Source organism: Myxocyprinus asiaticus, chromosome 33, assembly GCF_019703515.2.
Source record: "Myxocyprinus asiaticus isolate MX2 ecotype Aquarium Trade chromosome 33, UBuf_Myxa_2, whole genome shotgun sequence".
Lineage (NCBI taxonomy): Eukaryota > Metazoa > Chordata > Actinopteri > Cypriniformes > Catostomidae > Myxocyprinus > Myxocyprinus asiaticus.
In genome coordinates, this window is record NC_059376.1 from 263,635 (window position 1) to 282,814 (window position 19,180).

At 38.1% G+C, this 19,180-nt stretch overlaps 1 protein-coding gene across 4 annotated transcripts in view; it reads left to right on the forward strand.

Annotated features, from left to right (window-relative positions):
• The window catches only part of LOC127424439 (cytosolic sulfotransferase 3-like), a 47,236-nt gene that overhangs the window by 7,391 nt on the left and 20,665 nt on the right, over positions 1-19,180 (forward strand). For 3 of the 4 annotated variants that reach the window (XR_007894471.1, XM_051669662.1, XM_051669664.1), the window contains exons 3-5: positions 9,781-9,909; positions 13,313-13,413; positions 14,793-14,919. Coding sequence is in view for 3 of the 4 variants with exons in the window: in XM_051669662.1 (XP_051525622.1) it covers positions 9,781-9,909; positions 13,313-13,413; positions 14,793-14,919 (357 nt within the window). In the remaining variant the exon portion in view is untranslated. Of the gene's footprint in view, positions 1-9,780; positions 9,910-13,312; positions 13,414-14,792; positions 14,920-15,997; positions 17,449-19,180 lie in introns of those variants that run through there. The other variant, XM_051669663.1, reaches the window with a different exon arrangement.

The window sequence follows — 19,180 nt, forward strand, 5'->3', positions numbered from 1 at the left end:
TCCCTCTCCCTTTTCTTTTGCAGACGGACGCTTCCGACAGAGGGCTGGGCGCCATACTCTCGCAGGTGGTGGAGGGGGAGGAGCGCCCGGTGCTGTACATTAGCTGTAAGCTCTCACTGAGGGAAACTAAGTACAGCACCGTAGAAAAAGAATGTACTCTCCGATACTACTTGTTGGGGCAGGCCTTCACCCTCTGTTCGGATCACAGCCCACTCCAACGGCTCCACCGCATGAAAGATCATCCCATTGGTATCTGGCTCTTCAGCCGTTTAAGTTCAAGGTGGTCCACAGACCGGGGGCGCAGATGGCTGCCGCCGATTTCCTTTCCAGAAATGGGGGGGAGTGATAGGCGGGCTGCATGCCTCCCTGGCCTGAGTCGGGGGGTGGGGATAGGGGGTGTGGTCAAGTGTCCATCCGGAGAGAGAGAAAGCGGTAAGGGCACTTGCACCAGAGCTAAATTATGTCTTACACCTGTCTCTAATTACAGTGAGCATGGGGAGAGCGGTATAACAGAGCCACACTGCCAGCAGACCATGGAGAGAGAGTCTGGGTCTAGAAGCCTCTTCGTGAAACTAGAGTGCTGCTAAAGTGTTATTGTGAAGCTAGTGTGTTACTGTGAAGCTAAAGAGTTTTGTTAAAGCTTATGAAGCTGACGTTGTGGCAACCCTGTAAGATCTACATTACTGCATTAAAATTCCTTACCTGAGTGGAAGAAACCTGATTCCCTGTGTCCTCCTTGTGAAACCCTTCACAGACATATATGCTCATTGCGAACAGTAATAACAGGAAAAAAGGTTTATGCTGCAATAATGGAGTTGAGTCATCTTTTCCAATTTTCTTTTTTTTTTTTTTTTTGTGATTTACATTACTTACCTACAATAACTCTGAAAAGAGGGTAGTAGATAATGATGTATAGCAGCATAGCATATACTGTATATGTCTTGTTTTGAGGGTTGTTTTGAGGGGAGTTATTATGATTAACATTGTAAGTCTTACTATTATCAGGGTTGGGTGGATTACTTTTAGAAAGTATTCTGGGCTGAATGCTAAATACTCTTTCTAAAATGTATTCAGGAAAGTATTCTGAATACATCACATCAAAAGTAATTTATTCAGAATACATTTAGAATACATATTTAAAAAGGAAAGTCACAATTGACAAAATTATGTGTGATGTGTCATATCACAACCACTACACCTCCACTATTAACATTTAAGTAAATCTGAATAGTTTGATTTAAATTAGATGTGGAGTTTGACAGTGGAAGATACATTTTTCTTTATGGAAGGCAGAAGGCAAACAGAAGGCTGTTTGTGGTCAGCTACAATATTGTAATATTTGTAAATTTTAATCTTCTTAACCCATTTTTTTCTGTTTTTTCTCATTAATAATTTTTATTGATTCCATACACAAATTTAAACAGCACATGAATACACAGAATCACAGAATGAATCACGCCCCCCCCGCCCGCCCCCCCCCCCTTGAGTGGTATTATATTTTCAAAGGATCTCAACAATCCATTTTCATACAGGTCACCCAGCATAGTAACATCCTTCTCAATCCATTCTGTCCAGCAGAAAGGGGACTTGTTAATGCACAATTTAGGGTTCAACCAAATACTTAAGGCAACGTTCAGGTAAATGTCCGAACTGAACATGCGGGAAACTTTTGTCCACACTAAATGCATGTGCGAGATAACGGGATGTGTCTTTACATCTCCAGGCAGCCTAGTAGAAAGACTTTGCAATGGCAAGATAGGGGTAAGGAACTCCTATTCAATAAAGTGCAAGGGAGAGGCTCTCTCAGGTGGAAGCGACCAATGTTCCAAATGTCTGAGACCAAAAGCATAATAGTAAAACAAAATCTTGGGAAGACCTAACACGCCTTTGTCAGTTGGCCTATGTAATTACTGGAATGCAACTGAGAGTGTTTACCATTCCAAATAAGGGATTTAGCTATACTATCAAATTGTTTAAAATAAAACAGGGGAACTTCAATGGGGTGAGACTATAGTAGGTAGTTGAATTTTGGAATACAATTCATTTTTATAACATTAACCTTCCCAGTCATAGATAAATGTAGTGAAGCCCACCTGTCCACATCACTCAAACCTTTTTATTAAAGGGTCAAAATGAATTAACTAAATCACTAAAATTTGCTGGAAATAAAATGCCCAAATACTTAATGCCCTGCTTGGGCCACGGGAAGGCGCCCGGTTGAAAAGCTGTTACATGGGCAATACGCTGTCAAAGCCAAAGCTTCGGATTTAGACCAATTCACTCTATATCCTGAGAATTTAGAAAAGGAATTAATAATTCTGTGGAGGCAAGGCATAGATCTAGTAGGGTCAGAGACAAATAATAAAATATAATCTGCGGAAAGCAAAAGATTATGCGCCAAACCTCCTGCCATCACCCCTGGAAAATCATCATCCTTTCTTATCGCGGCTGCTAATGGTTCCAGGGCAAGACAGAACAATAAGGGGGAAAGAGGGCAACCCTGCTGGGTGCCCCTATTCAGAATAAAATAATCTGAAATTAATCCATTCGTTTGAACCGCCGCTACCGGGTGTCTATAAAGTAACTTAATCCATCCAATAAAAGTATTCCCGAACCCATATATTTCCAAAATCTAAAAAAGATAATCCCATTCTACCATATCAAATGCCTTTTCGGCATCAAGTGAGATGACAGCGATCAGAGTCTGATCGTTCACCACTGCCCACATGACATTAATGAAACGCCTAATGTTATCAGAAGAGTTAAGGCCCTGAATAAACCCCACCTGATCTATATGTATAAGAGATGTCATAACCTTACTTAATCGGTTAGCCAAAAGTTTTGACTATTTTAACGTCTAGCTGGATCAGGGAAATTGGACAGTAACTCTTACACTCGCTTGTATCTTTGTCCTTTTTAAGAATCAGACTGATCCGGGTTTGCATCATGGTTGGTGGAAGCTTATCATTCTTTAATGATTCTGTATAAACTTCTAGCAAAAGTGGAGCCAGTTCTGCAGCATAAGATCTAAAAAATTCAGCGGCAAAGCCGTCTGGCCCCGGAATCTTGCCTGTAGACAAGGCCTTAATTATCTCGCCAAGCTGCTCCAAGGTTATCTCAGAATCAAGAGAATATTTTTGCTCAGTCATCAGTTTAGGGAGTTCTAATGGTTCCACAAAGTTTCTAATATCCCCATCAGTAGACGAAGATGTGGAACTATAGAGATCAAGATAGAACTTAAAAGCATTATTAATATCAGTGGCTGAGGTAAATATTTCACCACCAGCAGATTTCATTGAGGGAATGGTAGAAAAAACTCTCTCTGTTTTATATATCTAGCCAGTGTTTTCCTGCCTTGTCCCCTGACTCAAAGTATGACTGGCTTGCCCTGAATAGCCAAAACTCCACCTTCCGTGACAAAATAGTATTATATCTGTAATTTAATCGGGTCAATGTATTTCATTGTATTTCAGTATTTCAGCTCTGCCTCGGCACTTTTAATATTCCCTTCCAATTCCACGAGTTCTTGTGTTTTTGATTTTTTGGTGAATTGAGGCATACTGTGTGATCCGGCCCCTAAGAACCGCCTTAAGTGCCTTCCAAGCCACGCCCACAGAGGATACTGAGGACCAGTTGGTCTCCATGTAGAGACTGATTTCAGCCTTTAGCATTTGTTGGAATTCAGGATTTTGCAAAAGGGATACATTAAAGCGCCAACCATATAATTTCCTTTTCTCCATATGTGGCAACACCTCTAAACTCACCAGGGCGTGACTAAAATACTTCCAATTGAGCAATCAGCTACAGATGAAATGAGGGATTTAGGTATAAGAAAAAAATCTATTCTAGATTAAATCTTATGGACTGATGACAAAAAATTTATAGTCCCTCCCAGATGGGTTCAGCAGTCTCCAAATATCTGTAAGACCAAAATTTTTACACATCCTCTGTCTCCCTCCACGGATCGGCGAGTAGGAACTCTGTGAGCTCGCTCAATTTTCAGCATATGGCCTGCTATGTGAAGCAGATTCAGAAAGAGCCCATCCAGGAACTTCACCATATCCTGTCCCTCTTCTCCTCCGGGAACTCTGACATTAACTGTCGTTCTCCATGTCCTCCAACTTCACCCAGACACGCTCCAAATCCACCTTGGTCACTAGCGGATTAGCAGACAATTCCCTCTCCGATGACTCCAGGTAATTGATCCATTTATCGACATCCCCCACTCTTGTAACCACATCAGAGAACTTAGCCTACATGGCAGTGATCGATCGACATATCACAGCAAGATCCTCCAAGTCAGCAACAACCTTCGTCAGCATTGCTGACATGTTCAGCATCTCTCGCCGCCTTTGCCGCACCTCTCCAACTAAGTCGACTCCCAGGTTTGCGGCCTATTCAGGGGCATCAGCTTGAGCATATAATTGTCTTTTAATGTCTCCAGAGCCTGAGGATTGTGAATTATTTGACATATTGTCCTCCTAGAACAGTTATGGAACAGAGTGTATAGAATCTCGCTGGTTTATGTCATTAAAAGTATTAAAACAAGTAAAGTGTGACATAAGGGAAAAAGGCACAATATATAGGCAGCAAGACACATGAGGAGCAGGTCAAACTAATTAACATAACAAGGACTAAATGAGGGAGAGTGATGAGGGAACGAGGAGGCAGAGTCTGGAAGCACATGGCAAGACAAACAAAATGACAAGACAATAGAGCACATGGCAATGAAGCCATCATTGGCCATGTGCTTAAACAAAAGACAAGATCAGACACGAGTGCATGGCAAGAGAGCCAAAACCGAACATGAAGCCATGCGTTCACAAAGGCAAAACATAGAGCATGAGCATCCGGATCCTGACTCAGAAACTAGACCGAACCAGACTGAAGAGTCAGGACCCAGACACCATACTCTGAACATGGAACACAGACTAGACAGAAGAGCAAACAGCATGGAAAACAACCAAAGCTGTGTGCTCACACAGAGACATAGAACATAAATGTCAGGATCCTGCCACCACAATAAACATGACTGACAAATCCTGACATTTTCAATCTGCAACTGGTCATAGACTATACCGGTAATAAATAATAAATTCTCATCGTTATTCTCCGTGTCTGATTGGGTCAGCTCTGCATTATTGCAAGTAAAACAGCACGTGTGCGGAGAAAATCATCGGCAGCCAGCTCCGCTCTCACACACACCTGTGCAGCTCCAGAATGACAAGCAGGGCAGGGAAAATCACGTCTGATTGCTCGCACCATGGACACTTTTCTAAACAGAGACACTTCTGTCATCATCTGATATTTCAACTCATTCACATGCTCCTGACATAATCATAAAACTGAGTGTGGTAAAGTTAACGTTTGACATTCGGGTTAATATTAAACTCTGTGTATTCACACAATGAAGCCAAACCAACTCAGATATACATCTGTCTTTTACATAGCACACGGGTAACAATTTTAAAATACGATTTTTTTTCATAGTAATTTTATTATCCATATAAATAAAAAATTAGAACCATGGCTGTGAAATGTTCAGAAAAATATCCCTTTCATGAGACAAGGCTGTTTTTAGTGAGACTGTTTTTTATAATTTTGAGAAATGTATGTAGCTAATATTCTTATTATGTAAATCCGCGTTGTAATATCCGATGTAGTTCTTACTCCACTTTGCACATGTTAATATTGTTATAATCAGTATACAATGCAATGTTTATTGCACAGTTCCTTATTACTCTCTGCTGCTCTGTTACTGGGACGGTGGGTTTAATGTACATTGTGTATATAATGTATACATTTTATGAAAATAGGTAAATAAATTTGACAGGATGACTTGGTTTCATTAGTTTGATTATTTTTTAAATTTATATAGCATTTAAAATTTTGGGAGTTTAGTACTAGGCTCAATAAGATATAGTGAATTTTATTTCTATTTTTTCATCTGTGCTGGGAGTATATGAAGCTTTTTCAAATAAATTTCTCATGATACGGTGATGCGAGGATTCTCATTTATGCTAATGAGACTGGAACTGGTGAAGAAACCACACCAGCGCTGCATTTGAGCATATAAACTCAAGAGACTGCAGCCTGAGTAGCCGAATCAGTTGGGAAAAGATGATAAATAATTTCTGCGTACATTAAATTGTGACTCCTTGGAAAACAGACCATACAGAAGAGGTAAATTGTTAATGTATACTAAAGTAATAGCTGCAAAGCCATAGTAGAATTAGCTTTACCCTGCGGTGACGTAGTTTCCGATTCATGTGAAAAGGCTAATCATGCCATGGTCGAAATCACTGAGATCAAATTTTGTTCCCCATTCTGATGGTTGATGTGTACATTAACTGAAGCTCCTGAGCCGTATCTGCATTTGCACTGCTGCCACACTTTACTTTTTTACCTTACTTTATTCAATTTAGATTTACTGGGACAGTGCACATCAATAAACATTTCTGTATATGTGATAGTTTAGCTATTAAAGCTAATCTTCAACTGTCGATTGGCTGATTAGATAATCGCATGAATAAGTAGGTGCACTGGTCTTCCGAATAAAGTGCTTAGTGAGTGCGGAAGAAAACGCTGGAATGTCAGGTTTTTCAAGAAATGGAAACCATTGCTTTATAGATATTGGTAAATCGTAAAATCTTCCTTTAAAAAAAAAAAAAATACATTGTTAACATTATTTGATTTGTTAGCCCTACTGAAAAAAAAACACAATTAATTTAATTAAAGGCATTAACCTGTTATTATTGACCCAGCTGTCCGGTAAGAGTAGACTAACATAGCGTGGTTCAACTGAATAAGTGAACTCATAAGTGTAATGAAATGCAAATGTGCTTGTTTTGTTTTTGCTGTATGTTAAGACTAACAGCCTAAGGGCAGTGCGCTCGGTTCTGGTGCAACAGATGGCAGGTTTAAAACTAGGGATGTGCACAGATAGTCGATATTTGATCAATATATCGATATTTGACACACCACTATTCGAATACTAATGTCTCTATCTGGCTATTCTACACATGCAATAGTGTTCTTCAACGCAACCCAAACCATCTGGTTTTCTGCACGTTTGGGTCAGTTTTTCAAGTATATTGTAGTTAGGGGCTATTCAAATTTTTTTAATGTTTTTCTGTATACTGTTTACATGCGCTGGACAGACAGCTTTTTTCAACTGTAAGTTATATATATATATACCAAGAAAGATGTTCCTTGTGTTTAAATTGTGCTTGTTTACCAAAACCAGAGAAGATTATTTTTGTGATTTTTTTACATTATATTGTCGGATCATGGGTCAATGCCCACGTCCCTGGATGAAGTATGTCCACAATCTTTTCATACCACTTGCATGCATACCTAAAGAACATACTGTTACCTACAGAGAAGTGCTTCCATCATCAAATAAGTACATACTCTGACAGTACGTGATTGCTGATCCAGGGCTGAACTGGGTGTGTTAGATTTAGGGAGATATCCAAAATATTCAGTGTTGGGATACTCCAGGACCAAGACTGAGAACCAGTTCACTTCCTAACTCAACCCTAAGCTGAATTCATTTGTTCTCTGCAGCATTCTAAAAGATAAGTGGTCTTTCAATTTAAACAATGAGGAATGTTGTATGCTAGCAGTATTGTTGCTGCCTTTGTTAATACTAGTATTCTGTTAGGCAGTAGCAGAATACTGCAGAAGCTCGTCCATGGCACAGGAGTGTTCCCAGCTTGCTGGTTACTTTTGAAGGGATTCAGTGCAAATACCTAGCACCAGTAGCTACATGAAGAGTAGGACTGAGTTCGGAATAGCATTTAACCATATATGGGGATGGGGGCGTGGTTGTGTGTATGTCTGTGGGAGAGAGAGAGTGGTGAGGGATCGTCACCTGGCTGGCATAATGACTAACAGCTGTTTCTTGTTACAGTGATGGCGGAGGGAGACTTTAAAACACCCCAAAAAATGCCAGAGAAGAGAGTGAACTGAGAAGCGGCATCTCGGCTTTGTTTTGATTTTTGTTTTGTTTTTTTGCTTTTCAATTAACATTTTTTATTGATTCATAGACAAAAAACAAAGAAAAAACATAACATATATACATTGTATCAACATTTAACATTTAATCCCCACTATTACCCCTCCCCAATCACTAACCCCACCTTGACCCCCAACGAACACCCCTGTGGTCACAAATAAGAATACAAAAAAAAAAAAGAAAACAAAAAAGAAAATAGAATATATAATCATATATAATTAAAACTAAAATACTCTCTCCACAGCCCCCTCCCCAAGAGTCCCCCAAAAATACTAAGCACTTGTCCCATTTCCTATAAAACAAATTCCGAACCCCCAGCCTTCTGCTTAACCCATCCTTGAAAGCAGCCACCCTCCCCATCTTCACGCATCACTCCGGAAATGAGAGCGCTCCATCCGACTTCCATCCCCTTAAAATAATTTGCCTGCCAATCATAATGCTGGTCAGAACCCAATTTTTTATGTTTATCCCCCAAATTTATGACCGCCCAATTGGCCAAAATACAGAGTCTGGGGCAAAATGAAATTTGAATGTCCAAAACGTCAAACATTAAACTCAGAATCTTCAACCAAAACTATTGGATCTTGACATGCCACCAAAAAACATGGGTTGTGTCTCCATCTTCTGGTTGGCATTGCCAGCAGGTGGGTGTGTCTTTAAGACCAATCCTATACAATCTAGAGGTGGTCCAATAGAATCGATGTAAAATCTTGAATTACATAAGGCGCACCCTTGCATCTCCTAGCCTACACTCCCTCCTCCAATACCAAGTTTAAATCTTTCTCCCATAATCTGTTGATAGAAGTTAAAGCTCCGACCCCCAAACTCTGAATTAGTGTGCTACCCCCAAAAACAAAACAGAGCAGGTGGCGCAGCTGTAAATACCTATAGAACTGAGATCTGGGAATCCCAAAATGTTGAACCAAATTTTCAAAAGATCTCAACACTCCACTCTCATGTAGGTCAGGCATCTTGTGTGTTTATGGTAGTGGCCCAGAAGAGGCAATTTTCTGTTATTTTTGTTAGAAATAGGGAAAATAAAACCTGCCTAAAAACTGCCTCCCGCCTCCTCCATTCTTTGAAGGAATCACTTACCGTATCACACCATACTACTCTTATTATTTCTGCTGTATAAAGGTATAGCAGAAATAGTAAGAGTATTATGCCATTTCAGCTTAGGGTAGAACTGAAGACAGGGCCAATGCCGTCCTCCAAAGTAACATGAACAAACAAATTGGGGGGAAAAAATTCCGATCAAACTCTTTGCAAAGAAATTTCAACTGAACAATCCAGATATTCTTACCAAACAAATCCAACATGCATCTCCCTCAAACACTGCTGTGTACAAAGTATACAAACAATAGTGCTACAAACATTCAAATGCTTCTGGGATTGCAGTCGATTGGCAACCAAACAGCCAATAAATGAAAAGACTGCAAAGCACTCTCAAACAACTTCAACCATAATCGGGTAAAGTGCAAACCAAAATTACTTGTGGAAAACAAAGTTCATCAAAGATACCGGACGAGCCCCTATATTTTATGACCTCTCAAAAATTGTGAAAAGGAGGGAGACCACCAACCTACTGGCAATAACAGTCATCGTCTCCAGCCACTGATGATCTGTAATACAGAGAAAACACACATAACTACAACCCAACAAAGGGGTTGTAACAAGTCAGTTTGAAATTGTCTTAAGTTACGATTGACAGGCAATGACCATCAGGTTCTCAAGCTCTTTTCTCTCAATTGTTCTGCAAGGTACCACGTGGGTTTCTTATATACTGGACCTTCTGTATTTTGGTAATGATGCTCTGGAGTGTGAGACTTCCCTGCCTATCTATATGAGAGTGCCATTCCTGGAGTCATGTTTTCAAGGATCTCCAACAGGTCAGACACTTACAGTACAACCCAGTTAATGTTCATTTCCTTCTACTGGTTCAACTGTCCAATAACTCTTTCAAAATGAACTGGCAAATGTATTAAGAAATGCAATTGACTTGTTAATTTGAAAAGCAATGAGCAAAAGCACTTTTAACAAGTAATTTAAAAGTTACACTTTGACTTTAGTACAAGAAATCCAACTTAACTCCACATAGATCGTACTCGTATCATTAAACTTTCTAAGCCTACAGAACATGTTTTACCATCTAATTCCTATGTTGCTTACATGATATGAGGGCCAAGTTGACCCTCCAGTGGTTACAGCAGAAAAAGGTGAAGGTTCTGGAGTGGCCATCACAGTCTCCTGACCTTAATATCATCGATCCACTCTGGGGAGATCTCAAACGTGCGGTTCATGCAAGACGACCAAAGTCTTTGCATGACCTGGAGGCATTTTGCCAAGATGAATGGGCAGCTATACCACCTGCAAGAATTTGGGGCCTCATAGACAACTATTACAAAAGACTGCACGCTGTCATTGATGCTAAAGGGGGCAATACACAGTATTAAGAACTAAGGGTATGCAGACTTTTGAACAGGGCTCATTTCATTTTTTTTCTTTGTTGCCATGTTTTGTTTTATGACCTACAGTTGAATATGAATCCCATAAGAAATAAAAGAAATGTGTTTTGCCTGCTCACTCATGTTTTCTTTAAAAATGGTACATACAGTATATTACCAATTCTCCAAGGGTATGCAAACTTTTGAGCACAACTGTGTATATATATATAAAACAGCTGGTATATCGTACATGAATTCTTGAATATCATTCAAAACTATTACAGCTAAATATAGGCTACTATTGATTACAAAATATTTACTAAAAGAGACTAAACTAAAGTTTATTTTCCATTTTCAAAATCTACCAGTTAGTATATCAAAAAGTGTTTTTTAGACAATGGAATAAACTACTTTGTAAAAATATGTGGGATAATAGGAAACCTAGATTTAGTCTTAAAATTCTTAAGTTGTCAAAAAGGCTCGGAGGACTAGAATTCCCAAATGTAATTAATTATTATAAAGCTGCCCAAATTCAGCTTATATTGATTTGGATGAACGAAGAATCTAAAGTGAAATGGAGGAAGATGGAAATGTATCAAATGGGGGAACCTATTAGTATATCCCTGTTAAAGCAACAGAATTAAATTAATAGATCATATTTGTATCAATAGTACTTTTAGAATTTGGTTAGAAAAAAGAAAAATAGTACAATTAAGAAAGTTATAGTTAATTTACAAGAAATTGCTAAAGATCCTGATTTCATGCCAAATTGATTAGATAATACATTTAAGTTTTGGGCAGACAGAGGTCTGAAAAGATATCAAAAACTGTTCACTGATAAAAGAATGGATACCTTTTCAAACCAAGCAAAAAAGGATGAGTTTCCAAATTCATTTTTTTTTTAATTATTTACAGGAAAGATATTTATTAACAGAATTTAAAGTAAAATAAATAAAAAAGGAAATTTATCCATTAATAAATTATATAATTGATACATACAATACAACTAATCCAATAAAAATGTTAGGAACTTTAAAGAGTGCACTTGAAAGAGATATACAGGACACTCTGAATAAAATTATATGTAGGTGGGAGGATGAATTAAAAATAAAAATTAGTCAGCAAGACTGGGAAGAAATATCATATAATACATTCCATACTACTCAATCCAGTGTTTGGAGGGAATATGCTTGGAAGATATAAATAAGATCTATAACATCTGTTATTCAAAGTAAATACAATAGCATGGTAAAACAGGATTGTTGGAGAAATTGTGGAGAAAAAAAGGCTAATTACAGTCGAATTCAATACGAGTGCTCTAAATTGACGAATTATTGGAAGTGATTAGACTAATATTTAATAGTTAATTTAATATTTAACTGCACAATAGAAATACATAAAAAAAAAAAAAATTTAAAAAACGTATTTTGGGTAAAATGCCATTGTCCTTAAGAAATAAAACTGAACAAAATATATTTAAGGTAATCAGAATAGCAACTTTGAAACAGATTACAAAAAACTGGCTTAAACCAGAACCCCCACAATTTCAAAGATGGAGCGAAACGATTTAGGAAATATATCAAATGGAGAAAGTAACATTTAAAATTAATAATAAAAGTCAGGAATGTGAACATAAATGGGATTTGCTTAAAAATACTATAAATTAATTTAGATAGATTGTTTCCTTCAGATTCTTGAATTTTAAACAAAATTAGTTAAAATACGAGGTATGATGTCCTATCTCATTTAATATTTAAAAAAAAGGAGGTGATGCCTTAACTTTCTTTCCACTTCATTTGAAATAAATTATAACATGTAAATGAATGAATTACACATGTTATTTATAGAATATGTTGTGAATAGTTATTTGATATGGTTATTCAAAATAGCATCGTGTTTTTTATTATTATTATTATTATTATTTCTCTTTCTTGATGTACAATTTGTACATTGTCTTTAGTAAAAAAAAAATTAAAAAAAAGTATAAAATAGGCTACTATTGATTAATTAAAAAGTGAGCACTTGGAATACTGTATGCAAAAAATTGGCATGCAATAATAAGACGTATTGTTCTTTTTATGAAAGACGTATTTTGTGTACTGCTTATATTGCTTATATTATTATAACTTCAAGTAAAATACTGTATGTTCATCTCGAGTCCACGAAAGAAAGAAGGGTCTGGGTGGCGTTCACCCCTTTCCATAGCAATCTTGAGCTTTTAATATTTTAAAAACGAATATTTTTTGCAGGTATCATATTAATCCATCTTACTGGCTGTTTTATAGATTGCCTAATATATTATGTTTATATTTTCAAAAATATTTTTGCTATGGCTAAACAGGGTAAATGAAAAGCAATTACATTTTAAATAAAATACAACACTCTATCCGCTTAAAATCTACATTTAGATTCTCAAATAAATAATTTATCATGAAGAGTCGATTTTGTGGATTTCTAAGATTTTATTTATATAGTATGCTTTAAGAGACACGGGGGAGTGACTTGATTGCGTCAGAGATGTCATTTTATTCACAGCTGATTGGTTCATCATCTGTTAGCGATCTGTAATCCAGAACGAAACCTGCTACGGAGCAGGATAGCCGTTTAAGTTGCTATGGTGATGAACACTGCTAAAAGCCGACCAACTTTCATGGTACCTAAAACCTGGGGTTGAGGCAAACTAATCTAAAACTTACCTGGCTAACCACCAAAACCAGCTTCATTGTACAAGGTCATGACAAAGTTGATATAAAATGTTTGAAGGCTTGAACTATTGCTTACTTGTGTCTTGGTGTAACCATAATGACCACATTGAATTTCAGAACCACGTTTTAATTCTGATTTGTAGGGACTGAAATGGCTGATAATTTGCCTACCTCTCCTCGCCTCATCAAAACTCATCTGCCTGTTCAGCTTGTGCCCAAATCTTTCTGGGAGCAAAACTCAAGGGTATGGTATTTAAGATTTCTTTTCACTATATGTGGTAGTATGTGATCTTTGATGTGGAAAACATTATTTTAGCATTATTTTGCTATTTGATTTGGTCCCTATTGTGGCAAAGAAATTACACATTGCAAATGCCCTGTCCTGCATTTTTTTAATGAAAATCTGATAAAAGGCTGGATTACTCTACACATATTTTAAAATCTGAACAGATACTAGGTTTCATATGCTTACTGAATTTGTAAATGCACACAGACAAAAACTGGGCATCACACACCATATAACTGGGGATCCCACACTACGCGTAGAAATATATGCCCACCCATTCTAGAAGACGCATTATAGATGTAAACAAACATGTATGGGAGCGTTGCTGTAATTGTTGTTGCTACTCTGTGTTCTGAGTTGCAAAAGACACTGGCTGAACGCCTTCGGTTGTGATCTTGGATGGGAAGACGCAGCCAGTATAGCCTCTAGAGACTTCAACTATCGGTGGTGAGTGGCATTAAAAGTTAAAGTAATAGTTCACCCAAAAAATTTAATTCATCATATACTCACCCTTTTGTTGTCTCAAACTTGTATGACTTTCTTTCTTCAGTGAAACACAAAGATATTTTGATTGAGATAAGAGATGAATATATATATATATCCTTACAACGCGAGCGTGTGCAGCGCTCTATGCATGCATCAAGCGCGAGGAAGTGTAATCGAGCTTGAAATCAAGATTGCGCCTAGAAGATTGCAGATGGCAAGGTTTATAGAGAAAAGGGGGTTACATTTTGGTCTGTTCTCACCAAAAACTGATCATATTTCTTCAGAAGACACCTTTATGGTCATACCATATCTCCATAAAAATATATTTGTCTGATTTCCGCGAAAGCAAGAAAGTGATATGGAATGAGGGTGAGTAAATGAGAGAATTATAATTTTGGGTAAACTATTCCTTTAAGATCCATTTTGAGTGCTTGCTCACATCTTTCTTGCTTCATGGCCCTTGTTCTTGATTTCTAATGGCTACTCCCCATATGACTTCAGATTTGATTCATGGAGCATCAAACACTATGAGATTGCCTCTGTATTCATAGAGAGTCTGCTCAAAAAATATCAAACAGGTAAGAAATTGCAGTCGTTTCCCATCATATACAATGCGATTTTCTTTTAAATTTGTCAGGTCCGAATGGCCCAAAATCTGCAGACTTCAGCCAACTAGCGCAGATAAGCACCCCCTCAGCCCTACTGAAAATCGGGGCTAAAATCAATGTTAAAATTGTGTAGTGTAATCCAAGCCTTAAGATACAGCATTAGCTGTGTTCTGATTGGATTTTATGAAAGTACTGTATCATATCATTAATTATGATGTACTGTATTTTTGTCATGCATTCTAGGTTGTTTATGTAGCTCGCAATGCAAAAGACAATGCTGTTTCCTATTTTCATTTTGATCGAATGAATATGGTACAACCCGAACCAGGAGATTGGAACAAATTCTTACAGAAATTTTTGAAAGGAAAGAGTAAGTAAAACTGTTACTGAAATTAACCTCCTGAGACCCGAGCGTGACTTCTGTGTGCATTTTCCATTTCTCTTTTTCATTTGTAACTAATAGCACCTAATGAACAAGCAAAAAATAAAAATCTAGAGCCAATAGTTCTCCTAAAAATGTATGTCCACATATGTGAACAGTGGGAGTAAGTTGTGCAATTTTACGTAATATCAAGTTATAGAAAATCTGATTTTTTTCATCATAGTTTATGATGTCTCCAGGAGTGTTGGTTATTCATGTTTTTGAGACGTTATAGACATTAAAGCTTATTTTCTATAAAGCTGAATAAATAATTGTGATTAAAAATAATTAAAAGTAATGGTTAGCATCATCCAATCACTGCCAATCATGTTCAAATAAAATTATACATTATACAATTTTGAATCTATGTACTGATTATCATTGTTCCATGTCTGCCAAACATGTTGAGTGATCCAAACATCATCTGCAGCCTGAAACTGTTCTTTTGGTCAGATTTTAGGAGTGAATGCACTTAGCTGCATAGAAAGCTACAGGATGCACCGTTGCTCCCTATTTAGTGAATGACTTAACCTCCAGTGTGCTGTCTGTCTGCACTGGTCTCAGAACAGTTCGAAATGCACCTTATTTTCATCCAGCTCCATAAAAGCCTCTGAAAGCAATATTTTTCAGCTTTTGCATGAATACATTTATTCTCAATGTGAAAATGCACAGTAAATATATAGGAATGCATTTACTAATGTTAATGAATAGAACCATATTGTACAGTGCTAACAAAATAAAATATAACATAAATTATATTAAAATGAAGTGAAATTACCCACAGATCTGTTAGTGTTGAAAATTATTTAAAATAACAAGTTTTTTCAACTTTTGAGGGAATAAGGTCTCATTTTCCTCATAAGTGGATTTCATGTTTATCAGCAAGCTGATGCGTGAAAAATGAATAGATTTTTTAAAGCAGCATATCAAACTAAACTAGAGATGCTACTCTTTACAACCAAACAGGTTTCAATAAAAAAAATGAGATTTCTTACCAGAGGAACTTTTGTTGGCACTGTGCCCGTAGGAACGCTTCCCTGTGTGCTCACAGCCACGGAGGTCCTTTCCCTGTCTGATTTCGCTCCCATCCTGGAGCCATCTGTCCTCGCTCCCATCCTAGAGCCGTCTGTCCTCGCTCCCATCCTAGAGCCGTCTGTCCTCGCTCCCATCCTGGAGCCATCTATCCTCACTCCCGTCCTAGAGACACCTGATCCCATTCATTCTCTTAAGTTATCTCCTGGATCGATCACGCCTAATCAAAAAGATGCACCTTTTGGCAGAGATGAAACATCTGCTGCGGGGGTGGAACACCAAATCCCAAAATCCCTCTCTGCCGGTGTCTCTAGAAAGGCCCGCTGAGCCCGCTGTTGACCATCGGGAGGTGGACAAATCCATTGCAGCTTCTTTGGGCGCCTCTCTGGCTTCTCGTCGTCAGAGGAAGCATGCCACCAAATGCCAGGAGGCGGTGGCCGTTCCTGCTGCCGACTGCCAGGGGCCACGGAGGCCGTTTCCCTGCCACTGCCAGCACCCACGGAGGCCATTCCCCTGTTGCTGTCAGTGCTCACAGCCACGGAGGTCCTTTCCCTGTCTGATTTCGCTCCCGTCTTTGAGCTGTCTGTCCTCGCTCCCATCGTGGAGCCGTCTGTCCTCGCTCCCATCCTGGAGCCGTCTGTCCTCGCTCCCATCCTGGAGCCGTCTGTCCTCACTCCCATCCTGGAGCCATCTATCCTCACTCCCGTCCTAGAGACACCTGATCCCATTCATTCTCTTAAGCTATCTCCTGGATCGATCACGCCTAGTCAAACTGATACACCTAGTCAAGTTACTATATCAAGTCTAGTCAACATATCAAGTCAAGCCAAGTCAAGCCGCCCAGCCTAGTCAAGCAGCCAAGTCTAATCAAGCTACCACATCAAGTCAAGCCATCAGTCAGGTCAAGCCGTCAAGCCAAGTCAAGCAGCCAAGTCAAATCAAACCGCCACACCAAGTCAAGCTGTCTAACCAAGCCAAACCACCACGACAAATCAAGCCACCACGCCAAGTCAAACCAAAACATCAAGTCGTGCCAACAAGTCAATTCGTCACTGCCGCACCAAGTCAAATCATCTCACCTAGTCAAGCTGTCCCACTAAGTTAAGCTGTCACGCCAAGTCAAACTTTCAAGTCAAGCCAAGCCATCACATCCAGTCAAGTCACCATGTCAAGCCAAGCCACTACATCTAGTCAAGCCACCTGGTCAAGTCAAGTTATCTCGACTAGTCCAACAGCCAAGCCTAGTCCAGCTGCTATACACTGGTCCATCCTGCTGGCGTCGCTTGAGTTGCTCTTGTTTGTTTCAAGTTTTCCCCTGTTGGTTTGTTTTTAGTTCTATTTTTGTCTTATTGATTAGTTTCTCCCTCATGAGAGTTTTTGTTTGTATTTGCTTTGTGTTTATTCAATTAAAAACCCCTTCATTGCCATCCTGCATCTTGGGCCCTTCTTCAAAAAAGCCAGCCATTCCAATATGCATTTCCATCAAAGCGCATCCTTCCAATTTCTGAAAGATAATTGGAGATTAGGACTTCTTTAAATTCCCATCAGGATCAGGATAGACTTAGGGTTTGACATAATTTATGATATTACACAGATCACCATTATTATCATCGTGTCTGCACTATTTAGACCCATTTATCCTGCCGCTGATTTGCAGTAGATTTGAACTTTTCACGAAGGAATCGCACAAACTTTGATAGCAAACAGCTGTTTTTAATTTCCAAAAGTGCAATCGCTGTGAAGGATATGAGGTCAAAAATGATCTTTTGATGATGATCAAGACAGCCATATAAGATTTAACGGGATAAACGGGACCCGTTTTTACCACCGCATCGCATAGGCTACTGTTTGTGAAAGGATATGTCTACAAAAATAATATACTTCTAAAATTATGCCTTTGCATTTAGGGTACAATGAAGCTAAAGGTTCCACAGGGTAAAAAGCTCCATTTGATTTGAATTTCTCCCAGAATACTAAATAGCATCAAAAACTACCACAGTACTTTCCTAAACACCTGTTTGTCACTATACACTGCAATATTTTCCTGATCCAAGAGATCATTGTGTGTGGTGTCTAAAGGTTGATTTTGAGGCAATTTGATCTAATTTTTTTTTTTTTTTTTAAACATTGCAAATTTCTGTAGCTAATGAAAATCCCTGAAATTAATACATTACTTTTGAGACATCATACTTATTTATCATTTTCAGTTTTGTTTAAGGTCATTAAATCAAACATTTTTCAATAACTGTCCAATAAGTGAAAGGATAGTATTTGGGGTAAAAAAAATTTTTTTTAAATAAACCCTGTTGCAGGGGCTAAAGGCCCCATTTAAACACATTGTTTTTCTTAAGTGGGGCAAATAGATTTGTTATAAAAATGTCCAAAGTGGGCTCACATTGTCTCATCCAATCACAATGGAGATTAATTTGTTTATAGATTACTTGAGATGTAATAAAATGATAAATGTGTTTGAAATTAACAGAAAATGGTAAACCCTTTTCTGAAGTGGATATTTACAGTAAGTATTATCTTAATATGTTTCTCAAAAAAACATCTTGCCCCTATAACTATTGTCCCAGTATCTACATGATATCACTATAAATCCCCCAGGGGCATTTTACTCCAGGTGAGAGGCTCCCTCACCACCTTTTTTAAAAACATAATTTTAATCAAAACATCTTTCTGTTATTATTTATTTTCACACAAATGGTGTTGCTCCATCAATATTCAATAACAGTAAATACATTTTTTCAACCTTAATATGTTTTGTGACCAGAAAAAATAAAAAATTCCTTAAGGGGTGCCTTTAGCCCCGTTGTACCCTATATTGACTGCAGTGAGTAACTTGTTCAATCGAGACCGGCTGTTAATAGGTTTGAGTATTAAATATAATGATTGTGATGTCAGATATTATTATTTACTGTATGTGAGTGTAACAGATCAAGGATGGTTAAAGGTTTAATGATAAAAATGAACTTAAAACGACATAAAACACAAACGAACACAGACACACATGCAGCGCGGCCAAGTGCATCTCTGGAGTTAGTCAGACCGTGCTGCCCCGGCGCTGCATGTGTGTTTATGTTTTATGTTGTTTTAAGTTTTATCATTAAACTTTATATTGACTGTTCAGCTGGTTCCCGCCTCCTCCTTGCCCATCCTTATACTATTACAGTGG